At 46.8% G+C, this 19,185-nt stretch overlaps 1 protein-coding gene across 1 annotated transcript in view; it reads left to right on the top strand.

Moving 5' to 3' along the window:
* Positions 1-17,766, top strand: part of RBFA (ribosome binding factor A) — a 28,031-nt gene extending 10,265 nt beyond the window's left edge. The window contains exons 6-7 of the mRNA XM_040353831.1: positions 6,083-6,153; positions 17,257-17,766. Of these exons, the coding sequence (XP_040209765.1) occupies positions 6,083-6,153; positions 17,257-17,629 (444 nt within the window). The 3' untranslated portion in view covers positions 17,630-17,766. The remainder of the gene's footprint in view (positions 1-6,082; positions 6,154-17,256) is intronic.
* Positions 17,767-19,185: the final 1,419 nt, after the last annotated feature.

Raw genomic sequence — 19,185 nt, 5'->3', positions numbered from 1 at the left:
ACTAGTTCGGCCTCTAGTGGCCGTTTCGGCGGGGAAAAAAGACCGCGAATCATCTGAGGGGACAGACGCAGCGCTGCAGCTTCTCCTCAGCACACACTTGCCTTCACAGACCGCGCTGTACCAGGGGGTGGTGAGTCTCAGGGGGCCCCATACTGTGCTCTAGCGGCCGGGAGGTGACCTGTGGGGGACTTTTTTCCTGCCCTTGGCAGTAGGGGTGAAATGGCAACAGCAATATGGAGCCTGTATCAGGCCCCTCATTTCTTACAATGCCGGAATTAACCCTTAAGTGCCCCTCCCCCTGCCACATCTGTTGAATCGGTGTCGGCTGTCCTGGAGTCTTTTCTCACCAGGTTTGAAGCAGCCAGTGCTCGGTTGGGGGGTAAAAAAGCGCCCCCCCCCGGAGGCTGTTTCTGGGGATATCTCTGACGCAGAATCTGATGCTTCTGGTTCTGTCATGTCAGAGGATGCGGGCTTAACCCACATGGACAGCGAGGATGACTCTGCTGCGGAGTCTGCTGATAAGGAATTTGTTGGAGCTCTTATTACTGCGGTGCGTGAGGCTCTTCATTTAGAGGATTTGGCGGAGACACCAGCGGTGTCAGTCCTTTTGGATTCCGCAAACCACCGCGTACCGCTAAGGTATTCCCCTGTGTTCCTTATTTAGACAATATGTTGTATAAGGAATGGGATACACCGCAAAAGGCTTTTACGGTTCCTAAAAGCTTTGCTACCGTTACCCCCTGGAGGAGGACTTTTTTAAAAAAGTGGGTCACTCCTCCGTCGGTGGACCCTCCTGTGTCCAGACTGAGTAAGGCTACTACGTTGCCTGTGGAGGGGGCTCCTGCTTTCAAGGACCCCGCTAATAGGAGAGTGGAGGCCGTGGCCCGCTCCCTGTTCTCGGTGGTGGGTTCGGTGGTAAGGCCGGCTCTGGCCGGAGCCCTGGTAGCTCAGACGCTGACTGAAAGGGCGAAGCTCCTGCTGCAGGACCTGGAGGTCCAGGGGGCTTCCGAGTCCTCTAGGGACCTGGCTGAACAGTTGATTCAGGGTCAGAAGTTTCTCTGCGAGGCGGATATGGATTAGATTCCTTTGCTTTCCAGGGCTTCTGTCTACGCAGTGGTTCTGCGCCGCCTTATATGGCTGAAGTGCTGGTCGGCTGACCAGTACTCAAAAAAGGCCTTGGTAGATTTGCCCTTTAAGGGCGGACGGCTTTTGGGGGCATCCCTGGATGACATCATTAAGGATGCCACTGGAGGTAAGAGCACCTTGCTCCCTCAGTCGGGGAAGGGTAGGGAACCTCGCCGCAAGCAAGGTCCTACTTTTACTACCCCCTAAACGGTTTTTTTCGTGCGCCAGCGCGGCTGGAAAAGGTCCGCAAGGTGCAAAAGCCCTTGCTGCCGGGCGTAAGCGCCCCTGGTTCAAAAAACCGAACAAGCCTGCGGACAAGCCTGCTTCCGCATGAAGGTCTGCCCCCGCCCGGGTCTCGGGTGGGGGGACGGCTTCACGACTTCGTGGATCGGTGGAATTCTCTTCTATCCGACCGTTGGGTTTGCGAGGTGGTCGCCTCGGGGTACAAGATAGAGTTCCTTTCTTGTCCCCCAAACAGATTTTTTTTCCATCCAACCTCCAGCTTCCTCCGGATCGTCGGCTAGCCCTGTCCGGGGCTGTCCAGGATCTTCTGGACAGGGGGGTGGTTGTGCCGGTCCCCTCGCTGGAACGGTTTCGGGGGTTCTACTCCAATCTGTTCGTGGTCCCCAAGAAGGGAGGGGTTCGCCCTATCCTGGACCTAAAGGCCCTCAACTCCTTTGTCAAGGTGCAGCGATTCAGGATGGAGTCGGTCCGTTCTATCATGGCGTCCCTCCACCAGGGGGACTTCATGGCGTCCTTAGACATCATGGACGCATACCTGCATGTTCCCGTTTGCACAAGCCACCAAAGGTATCTGCGCTTTGCGATCGGGGAGGACCACTATCAATTCGTGGCCCTCCCGTTCGGGCTGGCGTCGGCACCACGGGTGTTCACCAAGGTGCTCGCCCCGATCCTGGCCTTGCTACGGCAGCGAGGGATCGCTATCGTGGGATACCTGGACGACCTTCTCCTGAGAGCTTCTTCAGGCTCAGAGTTAGAGGAGGACGTGTCCATCACGTGTCGGACTCTGCAGGAGTTCGGCTGGTTTCTGAATCTCAGAAAATCAGTGTTGGTTCCGTCCCAGAGGCTGGAACCCCTGGGGCTGGTTTTGGATTCGGGGGAGACAAAAGTGTTCCTCCCATCGCAAAACCTGCTGACCCTGCAATCTGCAGTGAGACAGTTGTTGACCCAGAAGTGGTCATCTCTTCGCTTCTGCATGCGGGTTCTGGGTCTGATGGTGGCCTCCTTCGAGGCAGTTCTGTATGCCCAATCCACACCAGGGTACTACAGAAGGAGATTCTGTCACGATGGGACAGGGTCCCATCTTCTCTGGATCACCAGATTCGGTTGAGCCATCTGGCCAAGTCTTCCCTGGCATGGTGGCTGACGTCTCTGGTGCTTCGGTCCGGGAAGTCTTTTCTTCCGTGCCGCTGGACAGTGGTCACGACGGATGCCAGCCTCTTCGGCTGGGGGGGCGTCTGGGGCACCCAGTCAGCCCAGGGGCGCTGGACTCGGGAGGAGTCCCGCCTGCCGATCAAGCTGTGCCTTGTCAGGTGGTCGCTGGAGCTACAGGGCCGTCCTGTCAGGATCCAGTCCGACAACGCCACGGCCGTGGCGTACATCAATCATCAGGGCGGCACAAGGAGCTCGGCCGCGGCGACGGAGGTCGCTCACATACTTCGGTGGGCCGAAAGGTCCGTTCCGGCCCTGTCGGCGGTATACATTCCGGGAGTTCTGAATTGGCAAGCCGACTTCCTAAGTCGCATGACTCTGGATCAAGGGGAGTGGTCTCTCCACCCGGAGGTGTTTCAGATCCTGTGCCAAAAATGGGGCACTCCAGACGTGGACCTTCTGGCGTCCCGTCTCAATCGGAAGGTACCACGGTTTGTGGCTAGGTCAAGGGACCCGTGGGCAGACGCGTCAGTGGCTCCCTGGGTCAATATCACCTGATTTACGCCTTCCCTCCTCTAAGGCTCCTACCCCGCCTGCTGCGCAGGGTGGAAGCCGAAGGTATTCCAACGATCCTGATCGCCCCGGATTGGCCGCGTCGCTCTTGGTACGCGGACCTGGTACGTCTGGTGACAGACGCCCCCTGGCGTCTGCCTCTGAGGGAAGATCTCCTGTCTCAGGGCCCGATCTTCCATCCTGCTTTACGGTCACTGGCTTTAACGGCGTGGCTGTTGAAAACCAGGTACTGAAGGACCGGGGCCTGTCGGGCCCGGTAATCTCTACCATGCTGCGTGCACGGAAGTCCACTTCTCGAAAAATTTACCATCGTACATGGAAAGCATACATCTCTATGTGTGAGGAGATGAAGTGGCACCCCCGTACTTACGTGGTGTCCCGGATCCTGCTGTTCCTACAGCGGGGAGTGGACCAGGCTCTTGCCTTGAGCACGATCAAGAGTCAGATTTCTGCTCAGGCTGTTTATTTTCAGCGTCCCTTGGCAGCGAATTCTTTGGTTCGCACGTTTGTGCAGGGGGTCCGGCATGTGGCCCCCCCGGTGCGCCCTCCGCTACCTTCTTGGGACTTGAACTTGGTCCTCTCGGCGCTTCAGCGTGCCCCCTTTGAGGACATTCGGGAGATCCCCTTGCTGACTTTGTCGCAGAAGGTGGTCTTTCTGGTAGCTATTACCTCTATCAGACGAGTGTCTGAACTGGCGGCCTTGTATTGCAAGGCCCCCTACTTGGTCATCCATCAGGATAAGGCGGTGCTGCGCCCGCAGCCCTCTTTTCTTCCGAAGGTCGTTTCGGCCTTTCACATTAACGAGGACATTGTTGTTCCATCATTATGTCCTCAGCCGAAGAACCCGAAGGAGGCCTCTTTACATTCTCTGGATGTGGTTCGGGCCCTTCGAGTTTACTTGTCGGCGACAGCTCCGTTCCGGAAGTCGGACTCGCTGTTCGTGTCTGTGTCCGGTCCCAGTAAGGGCCTGGCAGTCTCGTCGGCCACCATTTCCAGGTGGATCCGACAGGTTGTGCTTCAGGCCTACGCCCTGAAGGGGCGGGCGCCTCCCTTTCGGGTCATGGCGCATTCGACCAGGGCGATCGGGGCCTCCTGGGCTTCCGACACCAAGCCTCTGTGTTACAGGTGTGTAAGGCAGCGACCTGGTCGTCGTTCCACACTTTTTCAAAGTTTTATAAGGTGGATGTGAGTGCATCTTCTGATGCCTCCTTCGGCCGCAGGGTGTTACAGGCGGCAGTTTAAGGTTGGAGTTCCTCCGTTGAGTAACTCCGGTTTTGTTTGGGGTGTAACCTGTTTTTGCTGTGTTATTTTCCCACCCCTCGAATTTTTTTGACACTGCTTGGGGACGTCCCTAAGGTCAAAGGATGCTGTGTCCGTCTATGAACGAAAGAGAAAAAAGGATTTTTGTACTCACCGTAAAATCCATTTCTCTGAGTTCATAGACGGACACAGCACCCACCCCTCCTTTGTTTGTACTGCTTGTTACGAACTGAGGCTGCTAAAGCAGAGTGGGGGTTATGCCTGGGGGAGCCACGCCCCCTGGGAGGAGCGGCATGAAGGAAAGTTTTTAACACCTTAAGTGCTGTAGAATTCTGCCTAAATCTCCTGGTAGGAAGAAGCATAACCCTAAGGTCAAAGGATGCTGTGTCCGTCTATGAACTCAGAGAAATGGATTTTACGGTGAGTACAAAAATCCTTTTTTTACAGCGTTTTAGCTTTAAAAATAGCGCTATTAAAACGCTCATAAAATGCTCTCCAAGCATCTCAATGGACCCTTTCACACTGAGTCCTGCAAGCAGCATCTTTGGAGCAGCTTTTGGGCGCTGAAAAAAACGCTCCAAAAACGCCCCTCTCCATTGAAATGAATTGAAAGCTCTGTAAAAACGCCTTACTCTTTCACACTGAGGCACTGAAAAAACGCCCTAAAACGTTAGGGTCTTAGCGGTACTTTAACAGCACATTGGGATTGCAGATGAGGCTTGGCTTGAATAATGCCCCAGTGCGAAAGGGGCCTTACGGCGCGTGGGCCCTACTGCTGAGTGGCCTCATATATGCGTACCAGAATGTAAACAAAGCTGTGCCATGAGTGCACGCCAAGCACGCTCCTGGCAGTTACTGGCTAATAAAGCTCTCTTTGTGATCAGGGGCTTTCTGATCATATGATCATTATTGCCCCCCCTCCCGAAATTTTCGCTCTTGTTTATAGCGCAAAAAATAAAAACCGCAGAGGTGATCAAATACCACCAAAAGAAAGCTCTGTGGGGGGAAAAAAGGACGTCAATTTTGTTTGGGTACAGCGTTGCATTACTGCACAATTGTCAGTAGACGCACTTCAGTATCGCAAAAAATGGCCTGGTCATTGGGCAGCCAAATCTTCCGGGGGGTGAAGTGGTTAATTTGTATGCAATCTGGCTTAAATCTAAACTAAATTGAATAAGAAAATTGTATAATGTATGGCCAGTTTTAAGATAACTTCGAGGCAGATATAAAAGTTACAAATTAATGCATCTGTATTGATACTTCAATAAATTATTTAATGATGTCTAACTTTTTTGGTGTTTGGATGCTCTTGTTTTGCTGTAATATTGAAAATTCTGCTCTCTGAAAAATAATACTGAATTTTTTTTTTTTTTTTTTTATTAATTTTTTTTTTAACACAAGAGGTGGGGCTAAATCATCCAATAAGGACACATGTTATGGTGACAGGACAGCTAAGATGGTAATTTTCTCTCATTTCCTGGTGTTTCTCAAAGATAGGAAATGAAGGTAAAACTCCCCACTTGGACAGAGACTGCAAAAAAAAATTGCCTGATCGGTTTTAACTTCCCCAACCTTTTCTAAGACTAGATTAAATATGTATTTGGCTATGCATACACTTTACAGAAAAAAAAATTCAAATAAAATAATTTTCAGTACTTTACACATGCGTGTTTACAGCCTGTGCTAAGGTACAAGGTGGTATTAATGGACATTCACTAATATTCTTTTGTAGATTGAGGATCTATTCACAATTTTACAATCTGAAGAGGATAAAGTCTCATCAGTCATAACGGATGTATCCAGGTACCTATTGCATGTTACTGTGATTTTTGTCTTTTAGAACATTGGTTTGTTGAAAGATCTTTTCCTTTTCCCTACTTTACATGACAGCAGATGAAAGGGAGAGAGGAGAGCATGTTAAATAAACTTAATTTGTTCCACACACACAATGCTCTTTTGAAGTGGGGACCAGGTTAAAATCATAGGGCTCCTCTCTAAACTGACTACTCAGAAACCTTTGGGTGGCCAAGACTGTGGCAATGCAGTAGCATGTAGGTGAGAGGAAGGACCCCAAGGAGCTTCCTGAAATTAGGTTATCCCTGCTATATGCAAGTCTTTTCTGGGATTCAGCTATTTAGAGGAAAATCTTTGAAATTTAGACGCTTGTCCTTGGCTATAGTGCCTTGAAAAAGTATTCATACCCCTTGAAATTGTCCAAATTTTGTCATGTTACAACCAAAAACCTAAATGTATTTTATTGGGGAAGTGGCACATAGTTGGAAGAAAAATGATAAATGGTTTTCAATCATTTTTGCAAATAAATATCTGAAAAGTGTGGTATGCATTTGTATTCAGCTCTTGTCAGATTGGATGGAGAGCGTCTGAACAGCAATTTTCAAGTCTTGGCACAGATTCAATTGGATTTAGGTCTGGACTGGGCCATTCTAATACATGAAGATGCTTTGCTCTAAACCAGTGATGGCGAACCTTGGCACCCCAGATGTTTTGGAACTACATTTCCCATGATGCTCATGCACTCTGCAGTGTAGATGAGAATCATGTGAAATGTAGTTCCAAAACATCTGGGGTGCCAAGGTTCACCATCACTGATCTAAACCATTCCATTGTAGCTCTGGCTGTATGTTTGGGGTCGTTTTCCTGCTGGAAGGTGAATCTCTGTCCCAGTCTCAAGTCTTCTGCAGACAGGTTTTCGTCTAAGATTTCCCTGTATTTGGCTCTATCCATCTTCCCCTTAACTCCAATCAGCTTCCCTATGCCTGCTGAAGAAAAGCCTCCCCTCATGATGCTGCCACCAATGTTTCATAGTTTGGGTGGTACATTTTTGGGCACTGTATAACTTTTAGCTTTCAAACCCTGGACCAGCATGTTTGATTTAAAGTGGAGGTTCACCCTAAAACAATTATATAACATTACGTCCAGCATACTAACGACATGTACAGTATGCTGGGTTTTTTTTTGCCGTACATACCGTTTAATTGCTATTTTCCCCCCGGCTTCCGGGTTCTGATTCCCGCGGGACTGGGTGTTCCTATTGAGAGCTTAGATGATTGACGTCTGGTGAAAAACTTCCCATGGCGCATAAAGCGCGTCACCAGTTTTCCGTAAATAGCCAACCTGCGAGTCGGCTCTATATGGCGCCTGCGCAGTCTGTAGGGTCTGACAATGGGTCCAAGGATTTCATCCTGATACCTAATGGCAGTCATGGTGCAATTGTCTAGCCTATAGAGGTTGGTGCGTCCCGCCATGGATATGACTCCCCAGACATCACTGACCCCCCCCACCAAAACCGCTCATGCTGAACGATGTTACAGGCAGCAGAACATTCTCCATGGCTTCTCCAGACCCTTTCACGTCTGTCACATGTGCTCAGGGTGAACCTGTTCTCATCTGGAAAAAAAAAAAAAGCACAGGGAGCCAGTGGCAGACCTGACAACTCTGGTGTTCAATGGCAAATACCAATCAAGCTCCACGGTGCCAGGCAGTGAGTACAGGGCTCACTAGAGGACTGTTTCTGATTCTTTGATCAGAGACATTCACACCAATGGCCTGCTGGAGGTCATTTTGTAGGGCTCTGGCAGTGCTCATCCTGTTCCTCCTTGCACAAAGGAGCAGATACCAGTCCTGATGGGTTAGGGACCTTCTAGGGCCCTGTCCAGCTCTCCTAGAGTAACTGCCTGTCTCCTGGAATATCCTCCATGCTCTTGAGACTGTGCTGGGAGACACAGAAAACCTTCTGGCAATGGCACGTATTGATGCGCCATCCTGGAGGAGTTGGACTGCCTGTGCAACCTCTATAGCAGTGGTTCCCAACCTCAGTCCTCAAGTACCCCCAACGGGACATGTTTTGGGAATTTCTCTTGGATAAAATAGTTTTCCAAAATACCAAGCCATTGACTCTGATTTAAAGCACCTGTGCAAGATAAAGGAAATCCTGAAAACATGGCCTGTTGGGGGGGGTACTTGAGGAATGAAGTTGAGAACCACTGCTCTATAGGGTCCAGGTATCACCTCATGCTACCAGTAGTGACTCTGGGCCAGATTCACAGCCGAGATACGACGGAGTATCTCAGATACTCCGTCGTATCTCTCAGAGTATCTATGCGACTGATTCATAGAATCAGTTACGCATAGATAGCCCTTAGATCCGACAGGTGTAATTGTTTTACACTGTCGGATCTTAGGATGCAATACCGCGGCCGCCGCTGGGGGGAGTTCACGTCGTAAACCAGTGTCGGGTATGCAAATTAGTAGTTACGGCGATCCACGGCGGTTTTTCACGTTCGCTACGTCGCTGCTAGTCTAGTTTCCCGTCGCAAAGTTAGTCGTCGTTTTAGGTGCCCTAACTTTACACAGCACACGTATGTGCTGTATAAAGTATGGCCGTCGTTCCCGCGTCGAAATTTAAAAATGTTTCCTTCTTGCGTAAGACGTCCGGGAATACGAAAGTACGCTACGCACGTCGCCGTTCGAAAAAATGACGTCACTTCGCGCAAAGCACGGCGGGAAATTCAAAAGGGAGCATGCGCAGTAGGTCCGGCGCTGGAGCGCGCCTAATTTAAATGGCACACGCCCCTTTGAATTACGCGGGCTTACGCCGGAGGCCACCGGCGTAGGTTTTCATTGCAAGTGCTTTGTGAATCAGGCACTTGCGATGAAAACTTGCGGCGGTGTAACGTATCTACGATACGTTACGCCGCTGCGATTCTACGTGAATCTGGGCCACTGAGCCTAGCCAAATGCAAAACCAATGAAAATCAGTCAGAAAAGATGTAGGGGGGAAAAAATGTCAGTGGCCTCCACCTGTAAAACCATTCCTGTTTTGGAGGTTGTCTCATTGTCGCCCATCTAGTGTACCTGTTGTTAATCAGTTTCAGGTGCTTTTGGTGTTAATACAATTAACAACCCCCTCTGCTACTTAACCACTTACCCCCCGGAACATATTGCTGCCTAAAGACCAGAGTACTTTTTGCGATTCGGGACTGCGTCGCTTTAACAGACAATTGCGCGGTCGTGCGACGTGGCTCCCAAACAAAATTGGCGTCCTTTTTTTCCCACAAATAGAGCTTTCTTTTGGTGGTATTTGATCACCTCTGCGTTTTTTATTTTTTGCGCTATAAACAAAAATAGAGCGACAATTTTGAAAAAAATGAATATTTTTTACTTTTTGCTGTAATAAATATCCCCCAAAAATATATAAAAAAACATTTTTTTTCCTCAGTTTAGGCCGATACGTATTCTTCTACATATTTTTCGTAAAAAAAATCGCAATAAGCGTTTATTGATTGGTTTGCGCAAAAGTTATAGCGTTTACAAAATAGGGGGTATTTTTATGGCATTTTTATTAATATTTTTTTTACTAGTAATGGCGGCGATCAGCGATTTTTTTTTTTCGGTATTGCGACATTATGGCGGACACTTCGGACATGTTTGACACATTTTTGGGACCATTGGCATTTTTATAGCGATCAGTGCTATAAAAATGCATTAGATTACTATAAAAATGCCACTGGCAGTGAAGGGGTTAACACTAGGGGGCGGGGAAGGGGTTAAGTATGCCTGGGTGTGTTCTTACTGTGGGGGGGGGGTGGCCTCACTAGGGGAAACACTGATTTTCTGTTCATACAGTGTATGAACAGAAAATCAGCATTTCCCCTGCTGACAGGAACGAGAGCTGTGTGTTTACACACACAGCTCCCGTTCCCCGCTCTGTACCGAGCGATCGCGTGTGCCCGGCGGCGATCGCGCCCGCCGGGCACACGCACGGGAGTCGGGGGCGAGCGGGGAGCGCGCGCGCGCGCCTCCGGCGGCGCGCGCGCGCCCCCTAGTGGCGGCTATACGATAGGACGTATAGCTACGGGCTCTCGCCCAGGAGAGCCGACCTGCCGCCGTATAATGACGGTGGCTGGTCGGCTACTAGTTAAGGCTGGGTTCACACTATACTACACGACTTTCATCCTACTTTGCGCTGCTACATCGGTCCTACATTGGTCCTACATTAATGCTACATTGGTCCTACATCCATCCGACTTTCATGAACAGGATACTACTTTGATCCGACTTTGTGATTGTCTGACTTGTTCTTTGACCAATCAAAACAATCCCAGTGTGAGATAAATTCCTTTTACTGCTGCTGTAATCACATGTCAGATGTCAAAAGTCGGATCGTTAGGACAAGGCTCCTACTTTGGTCCGACTTCAATGATATTCAATGGGCTGAAGTAGGATCAATGTAGGACCAAAGTAGTACAGGGAGCATTTTCAAAGTCGGACCGACTTGTGTAGGACCAGTTAAGACAGCTCTCATAGGGAAACATTGATTTTCACACGTCATGCGACATGAGCCCCCAATGTCGGAGCGTTTGTCGGACAAGTGTGAACCCAGCCTGACTTACCAGATCAATCAATATGCCAGGTGTTTGAATTGATGCTATACTGATTTAAAAAGTGTTCCTTTTAATTTGTTCAAGCAGTGTATGTGTGTGCATATATACAGTTAAGTCCATATTTATATTTGGACTCGGGCACAATTTTTTTTTTTTTTTATGTATTTACCAAATCCTATTCAAGCTATAGTTCTATAATGGTCATGGCCTGAAAGTGCAGTTTTAATTTGAAGGTATGTACATCCAATCGGAGGAAGGGTTTAGGAATTGCAGCTCTTAAAATCCATCCCCCTCATTTTCAAGGGACCAGAGTAAGTGGCCAATTAAATCTAAAGCAGTTCCATGGCCAGGTGTGGGCTACTCCTTCATATTTTCTTCATCAATTAAGCAGGATAAAGGTGTGGTATTTGGTATCTATTCCTGTGAACCTACATCAAACGTTCAAAGGAGCTGTCCATGCAAGTGAAACAGGCTATTGTAAGGCTTAAAAATCTAAACCAATCCATCTAAGAGATGGCAGCAATATTAGAAGTGGCCAAACCAATAGTTTGGTACATTCTGAGGAAAGAATAATGTACTGGTGAGCTTGGTGGCATAAAAAGGCTTGGACGTCCATGGAAGACAATGGGTGGATGATCACAGGATCTTCTCTATGGTAAAGAAAGACCCATTCGCAACATCCAGCCAAGTGCAGGACACTCTCCAGGTGGTGGACGTATCATTGTCAAAGTCTACAATCGAGAGAAGACTTCACAAGAGCAAATACAGAGGGTTCACCGCAAGGTGCAAACTATTCAAAAGCCAGATTATACTTTGCCAAAAAACATTTTAAAAAGCCAGACCAGTTCTGGAAAAACATTCTTTGGATGGATGAAACTAAGATTAATCTGTACCAGAATGACGGAAAGAAGAAAAAAGTGTGGCGAAAGCTTGGAAAAGCTCATGATCAAAAGCACACATCTGTAAAACATGGTGGAGGCAGTGTGATGGCATGGGCATGAATGGCTTCCAGTGGCACTGGGTCATTGGTGTTTATTGAAAACAGAAGCAGCCAGATGAATTCTGCAGTGTTTAGAGATATACTGTCAGCCAAATGCAGCAAAGTTGATTGGATGGCACTTCACAGTACAGATGGACAATGATCCAAAACACACTGCAAAAGCAACCCAGGAGCTTTTGAAGGAAAACGTGGAATATTCTGCAACGGCCAAGTCAATCACCTGATCTCAACCCAATTGAGCATGCATTTCACTTGCTGAAGGCAAACCTAAGGGCAAAAAGCCCACAAACAAAACAGAAAACCGCTGCAGTCAGACCCTGGCAAAGCATCAAAAAGGAGGAAACACAGTCTTTGGTAATGTCCATGGGTTCCAGACTTCAGGTAGTCATTGCCAGTAAAGGATTCTCAACAAAATATTACATTTTTTATTTATGATTATACTAATTTGTTCAATATAATTTGAGCCCCTGAAAATGTGTATAAAATGGTTGCAGTTCCTAAAATGTATATTTGATAATTATATTCAACCCCTTGAATTAAAGCTGAAAGTCTGCCCTTCAGATTCGTTTGGATTGTTTTGTTATAATTTTATTCTGGTGGCATTAAAGCGGAGTTCCGGCCACAATTTCACTTTTTAAATATAAATACCCCTGTAATACACAAGCTTAATGTATTCTAGTAAAGTTAGTCTGTAAACTAAGGTCCATTTTGTTAGGTTGTTACAGCATTTAGACACTTTATAAAATAGAAATCGACTGGGGCCATCTTCAGTGTGGACATCATGAAGCCAGACTGTATGACTTCCTGGATTTCAGCCTTGCAGATCTCGCACATGCTCAGTGCTGCACAAGCAGTGTAATAGGTTTCAGATCAGGTTTCAGCACCTGTACTGTCCAAGTCACATGATTCTTCGAGACTGGGGAGTGCACAGACTCCTGGAAAGTTACACCCACTACATTCCCAGGAGTCTGTGCAGTGTAGGTTAAGCACCTAGGTGCAGGAAGAGGGAAGATTAACTATTCTGCCTAGCAACAACACTTTGAAGGCATCTAAAAAAAAAAAAAAATTCTTAAAGGACTAATGACATTTTTTTTAAAACTACTGATGTAATGTTATATTTATGGGTGGAACTCCACTTTAACTGTGTGTAAAAAAAAATTATATATATATATATATATATATGTGTGTGTGTGTGTGTGTGTGTGTACAGTTGTTGTGTAAAAAAGTATTTGCCCTCTTCCTGTTTTTTTTTTTTTTTTCATATTTGTCACACTTAAATGACTCAGATCATCAAACAAATTTTATCGTTACACAAAGATAACTCGAGTAAATACAAAATGCGTTTTTTAAATTGGTTTGTTTTATTAAGGCAAAAAAGTTGTCCAAACCTGCCTGGCTTTATGTGAAAAAGTAATTGCCCCCTAAACCTAAAAACTGGTTGTGCCACCCTTGGCGGCAACAACTTCAATCAAGCATTTGCGATAACTAACTGGCAATGAGTCTGTGGAGCAATTTTGGCCCACTTTTCTTTGCAGAAAACCTAAATTTTGCTTTGTTTGAACCTTTTGGAGGTGGACTTGCTGTTGTTTCGGATCATTGTCCTGCTGCATAACCCAAGTGCACTTGAGGTCATGAACTGATGGAAGGACATTCTCCTTTAGGATTTACTTGTGGAGCTCAGAATTCATAGCAATGCAGCCCCAGACCATCACGCTACCACCACAATGTCTGACTGTTGGTATGATGATCTTGTTATGAGTGAGTGAGTGAAAAACTTATATAGCGCAACACATGTAAACTGAATTGCCTTTGGGCGCTGAATCCATTCCGTGAGTGAAACCCTTTGACCTCAGAAGAGATGGGTTTTCATCCTTCTCCTGAAGGCCAAGTGGTCCAACTCCAATCGAGTGATGGTTGGTAGGGCGTTCCACAGTCGAGGTCCCTGGACTGCAAACCTTCTATCTCCTTTGGACTTGTATCTGGCTTTGGGTATCTGGACAAGGTTTTGATTGGTGGATCGCAGAATACGATTGGGGTTGTGAGCTTTTATTTTTTCGCATAGATATTGGGGGGCGTTTCCATGAATGCACTTATGCATTAGACAGAGTGCCTTGAAAGTGATTCTTTTACTGGCAGCCAATGAAGAGATCTCAGTGAAGGTGAAATTGATTCCCATGTTTTTTTGCCGGTCACTAATCGAGCGGCCGAGAGAGCATTTGCATAGTCAAGTCTGGAGTTGACAATTGTTCCTACCACGACTGCAACGTCTTCATTCGGAATAAAGGGGGTGAGTCTGCGTAGTAGGCGCAGCAGATGGTGCGATCCACTGACTACTGACCCTATTTGTGCATCCATTGTCATGTTGGTGTCAAAAATGACTTCGAGACTTTTGACTTTGGTGCTAGGGGTGATAGTTTTTCCCATTGGCTGGCGCTGCTGTCAATCACATCCGATGACGCGGCGCGCCGGGGGCAGGGCCGAGTGATAGTCGGCGGCTATGCCTGCTGCTGTATCACGGGAGCGCGCCCGCAAAAGCTTTCCACCATGCGAGCGAGCTCGCATGAAGGTTGAAAGCTTTTGCGAGGAGGAGCCGAGACAGCCGCTGAGGGACCCCAGAAGACAAGATTCGGGGACACTCTGTGCAAAACGAGCTGCACCGTGGAGGTAAGTATAACATGCTTCCCGACCGCCGCATGTATATGTACGTCCACAGAATGGCACGTACAGGAAAATGGGCGTACATGTACGTCCTTGCCTTTCCGCGGGTCGGAGGTCCGATCGGGACCCCCCCCCCTCCCCTACATGCGGCGGTCAGGTTCCCTCGGGGAGCGATCCGGGACGACGGCGCGGCTATTTGTTTAGCCGCTCCGTCGCGATCGCTCCCCAGAGCTGAAGAACGGGGAGAGCCGTATGCTTCCCTGTGCTTCACTGTGGCGGCGTATCGATCGAGTGATCCCTTATATAAGGGGGACTCGATCGATGACGTCAGTCCTACAGCCACACCCCCCTAAAGTTGTAAACACACACAAAGTGAACCCTAACTCCTACAGCGCCCCCTGTGGTTAACTCCCAAACTGCAACTGTAATTTTCACAATAAAAAATGCAATTTAAATGCATTTTTTGCTGTGAAAATGGTCCCAAAAAATGTGTCAAAATTGTCCAAAGTGTCCGCCATAATGTCGCAGTCACGAAAAAAATCGCTGATCGCCGCCATTAGTAGTAAAAAAAAAATAATTAATAAAAATGCAATAAAACTATCCCCTATTTTGTAAACGCTATAAATTTTGCGCAAACCAATCGATAAACGCTTATTGCCATTTTTATTTTTTTTACTAAAAATAGGTCGAAGAATACGTATCGGCCTAAACTGAGGGAACATTTTTTTTATATAAATGTTTTTGGGGGATATTTATTATAACAAAAAGTAAAAAATATTGTATTTTTTTTTTATTGTCGCTTTATTTTTGTTTATAGCGCAAAAAATAAAAACCGCAGAGGTGATCAAATACCACCAAAAGAAAGCTCTATTTGTGGGGAAAAAAGGACGCCAATTTTGTTTGGGAGCCACGTCGCACGACCGCGCAATTGTCTGTTAAAGCGACTCAGTGCCGAATCGCAAAACCTGGCCTGGGCATTTAGCTGCCTAAAGGTCCGGGGCTTAAGTGGTTAAAGAGCTGGTTGTTGTAATTTTTGTTCTAGCGCCAAGCTGCGTGTAGAGAGCTTATTAAAAAGAATGAATACGCCTGTCAGCAGAAACACAAAACCTGTGCATCTGTACCTGTCAAAGTTGGCTGTTTAGGTGGGTTCTAACGGCCATTACGTATCTATTCACTTTAACCACTTCCCGCCCGGCCTATGGCCGATTTACGTCCGGGAAGTGGTTATGAAATCCTGACAGGACGTTCTCGAACGTCCTGCAGGATTTCATGCCGCGCGCGCCCGTGGGGGCGCGCATCGCAGCGATCGGTGATGCGGGGTGTCAGTCTGACACCCTGCATCTCCGATCTCGGTAAAGAGCCTCCGGCGGAGACTCTTTACCACGTGATCAGCCGTGTCCAACCACGGCTGATCACGATGTAAACAGGAAGAGCCGTCGATGGCTCTTCCTCACTCGCGTCTGACAGACGCGAGTAGAGGATAGCCGATCGGCGGCTCTCCTGACAGGGGGGGTTAGCGCTGATTGTTTATCAGCGCAGCCCCCCCTCGGATCGCCACACTGGACCACCAGGGATGCCCACCCTGGAGCACCAGGGTGGGCAAAAAAAAAAAAAAAATGGCAAAAAAAAAAAAAAAAGTCTAAAAAAAAAAAAGCATAAAGAAAAAAGATGCCAGTCAGTGCCCACAAATGGGCACTGACTGGCAACCTGGCAAAAATAAGTGCTGCCACCCCAGTGTCCATCAGCGCCACCCCAGTGTCCATCAGCGCCACCCCAGTGTCCATCAGTGCCACCCCACAGTGCCCATCCATGCCCAGTGCCCACCTATCAGTGCCCATCTGTGCCACCCATAAGTATCCATCAGTGCCGCCCATCTGTGCCGCTTATGAGTGCCCATCTGTGCCGCCCATGAGTGCCCATCTGTGCCGCCCATGAGTGCCCATCAGTGCCGCCTATGTGTGCCCATCAGTGCCGCCTATGTGTGCCCATCAGTGCCGCCTATGTGTGCCCATCAGTGCCGCCTATGTGTGCCCATCAGTGTCGCATACCAGCGCCGCCAATCAGTGCCACCTCATCTGTGCCCGTCAGTACTACCTCATCGATGTCCATCAGTGCCATCTCATCGGTGCCCATTAGTGCCGCCATATCAGTGCCCGTAATTGAAAGAGAAAACTTATTTACAAAAAAATTAACAGAAAAAAATAAAAACGTAATTTTTTTTCCAAATTTTCAGCCTTTTTTTAGTTGTTGCGCAAAAAAAAAAAATCGCAGAGGTGATCGAATACCACCAAAAGAAAGCTCTATTTGTGGGGAAAAAAGGACGCCAATTTTGTTTGGGTACAGTGTAGCATGACCGCGCAATTGCCATTCAAAGTGCGACAGTGCTGAAAGCTGAAAATTGGCTTGGGCGGGAAGCTGCGTAAGTACCTGGTATGGAAGTGGTTAAATGGGCTGCTGGCATGCAGCTGAGGGCTAGTACAAAAAGTAAACAAAGGTCTCTTCGCACTCTATGGGGCCGAGCATCCATGTGAATGATTCCTTAAATTTTTTTTATCAAACCTGTTTGTGTTAAAGGTGAACTCAGTCTAAAATGATATATTTTTTTTTTATGTGGGAGTAAAAGTGTGTTGAATCACCTTTTTTGGATACTTGTGTACATAATGATTCTGCTTTTTAATGGTCACAGCAGCTGGGTGTAACTGGAAATGTATGTGGAAAGACGGATGACAGCATGTGATCCAGTTTGCTAGTAACTATGCAAAATGTAAATATCACTTTTAGGTAGAGCTGACTTTCAAATTGTATGTGCTATATTATGTTTAACAAATATCTGTTTTGTTTAAGGAAACTGGATACAGAAGCCCTTAAAGAAGTGTCTGCATTTCAGCTACCCAATATCTTTGGTATTAATCATGCAGAACTTAACCAACACATTTTTGCTTACAAGAAAAAAATGAAAGCTAAGATAATTGAAGCTGACGGCAATGAACATTCTCAGCGACAGCAAGAACAACTTGCAGCGATTAGGAAACAGAATTTTCAAAGGAAAAAAATGAAAACGCAGAAGAGGTCTGCTGATGACCTCGGCCCACAGGATTATCAATTGCTCAGTGCCATGGACGCTGAGGAACAAGAGGAGATGGACTTTGAACTACATGCTGACCAAGTGAATTTGCTTGAAGAAGAGGAACCAAATGGCGACATCTCTCAAAAATAAGCATTTGATAGTGGCGAAATCGGCCTAGCACAAACCTTTTTTTTTTTTTTTTTTTGCTATTATAATTTAGACACTGCTGCATTGGAATTTTGTCCTGGATTATTTGTACCCAAATTAAATTATATTTTTTTTGCCCCACAAATAGAGCTTTTGGTGGTATTTGATCACCACTGGGGTTTTTCTTTTTTGCGCTACAAATGGGGAAAAAAAAAAGACAGAACATTTTCAAATAAAACAATTTTATTTCTTTGTTTCTGTTATAAAACATTGTAAGTAAATAAGTTTTCTCCTTCACTGATTTGGCAGAACTGATGATGAGGCACATTTTGCTATAATAGCAGAAGTGGTTAAAGTGATTGTAAAGTCAGTTTTTTTGTTTTTATCTTGAGGCCTCATGCACACAGGGTGTTAGAAAAAACGAACTGCAAAGTCACTACCAACGCCGGGTTAGCCCCCCCCCCCCCATATAAAAAATGTTGACTTTTTTTATGCAGTTTGTTAGATCAGGTTAGATCAATCATTGTTTGCGGTGTATCTCACACAGAAGAAGCAATATTAACAGTTATTTGCTGGGGGGGCTAACCCATCATCAGCCCCCTCTTATCAATTTTTTTGGGCAAAAATCATTCAGGCTAATAGATATTCGTTAGATCCGGTAAGATCAAGTGGTTTTAACGTTAGATCTCACATAATTTCTGAGATATTCCACATAAAAATAGAGATTTTAGGTGGCACATATGGACGGGTTGCCCCCCCCCCCCCCACATCACATTTTCTGGACGAAAATCATTCAGGCTAATAGATATTCGTTAGATCCGGTAAGATCAAGTGTTTTTAACGTTAGATCTCACATAATTTCCAAGATATTCCTCATACAAATACAGATATTGGGTGTACATATGGACGGGTTGGCCCCCCCATAGCAACATTTTTGGCCAAAAATCATTCAGGCTAATAGATATTCGCTAGATCCGGTAAGATCAAGTGGTTTTAACGTTAGATCTCACATAATTTCCGAGATATTCCACATACAGATATTGGGTGTACATATGGACGGGTTGGCCCCCCCTTATCACATTTTCTGGCCAAAAATCATTCAGGCTAATAGATATTCGTTAGATCAAGTGGTTTTAACGTTAGATCGCACATCATTTCAGAGATATTCCACATAGAAATAGGGATATTAGGTGGTACAGAAGGTACATCCATCTACAACTGTCTCTGGAGGGTCTCTGGAACCGTCTTTGGATGGTTCTCTAGCAAATGCCTGTAGTCTCTCCTCACACCTCTGTTCATCTTCCTGTCTCATGGTGATCTCCCCTCAAACCAACAAGCTTAAGTCTTTAGCTAGCCCCCCTTCTTGCAAAGCAAAAGTAGTAGCTCCGCCCCCTGTAGAAATCAATGGTGCCATTTTGTGATGAGACTTCAAGTCCTGTGGTCCTCTGCTGCTGCTTGATTGGCTCCCTCACCCTGCCAATAGGGACACAGAGAAGAGAGCATTGTGGGCGGGATGCCGGTGAATGAGCGCCGCTCGTCACTCAAGGAAGACGAGACAG

The sequence above is a fragment of the Rana temporaria genome, chromosome 5 (genome assembly GCF_905171775.1).
Source record: "Rana temporaria chromosome 5, aRanTem1.1, whole genome shotgun sequence".
Taxonomy (NCBI): domain Eukaryota; kingdom Metazoa; phylum Chordata; class Amphibia; order Anura; family Ranidae; genus Rana; species Rana temporaria.
This window is presented reverse-complemented; position numbering and strand designations above follow the sequence as displayed.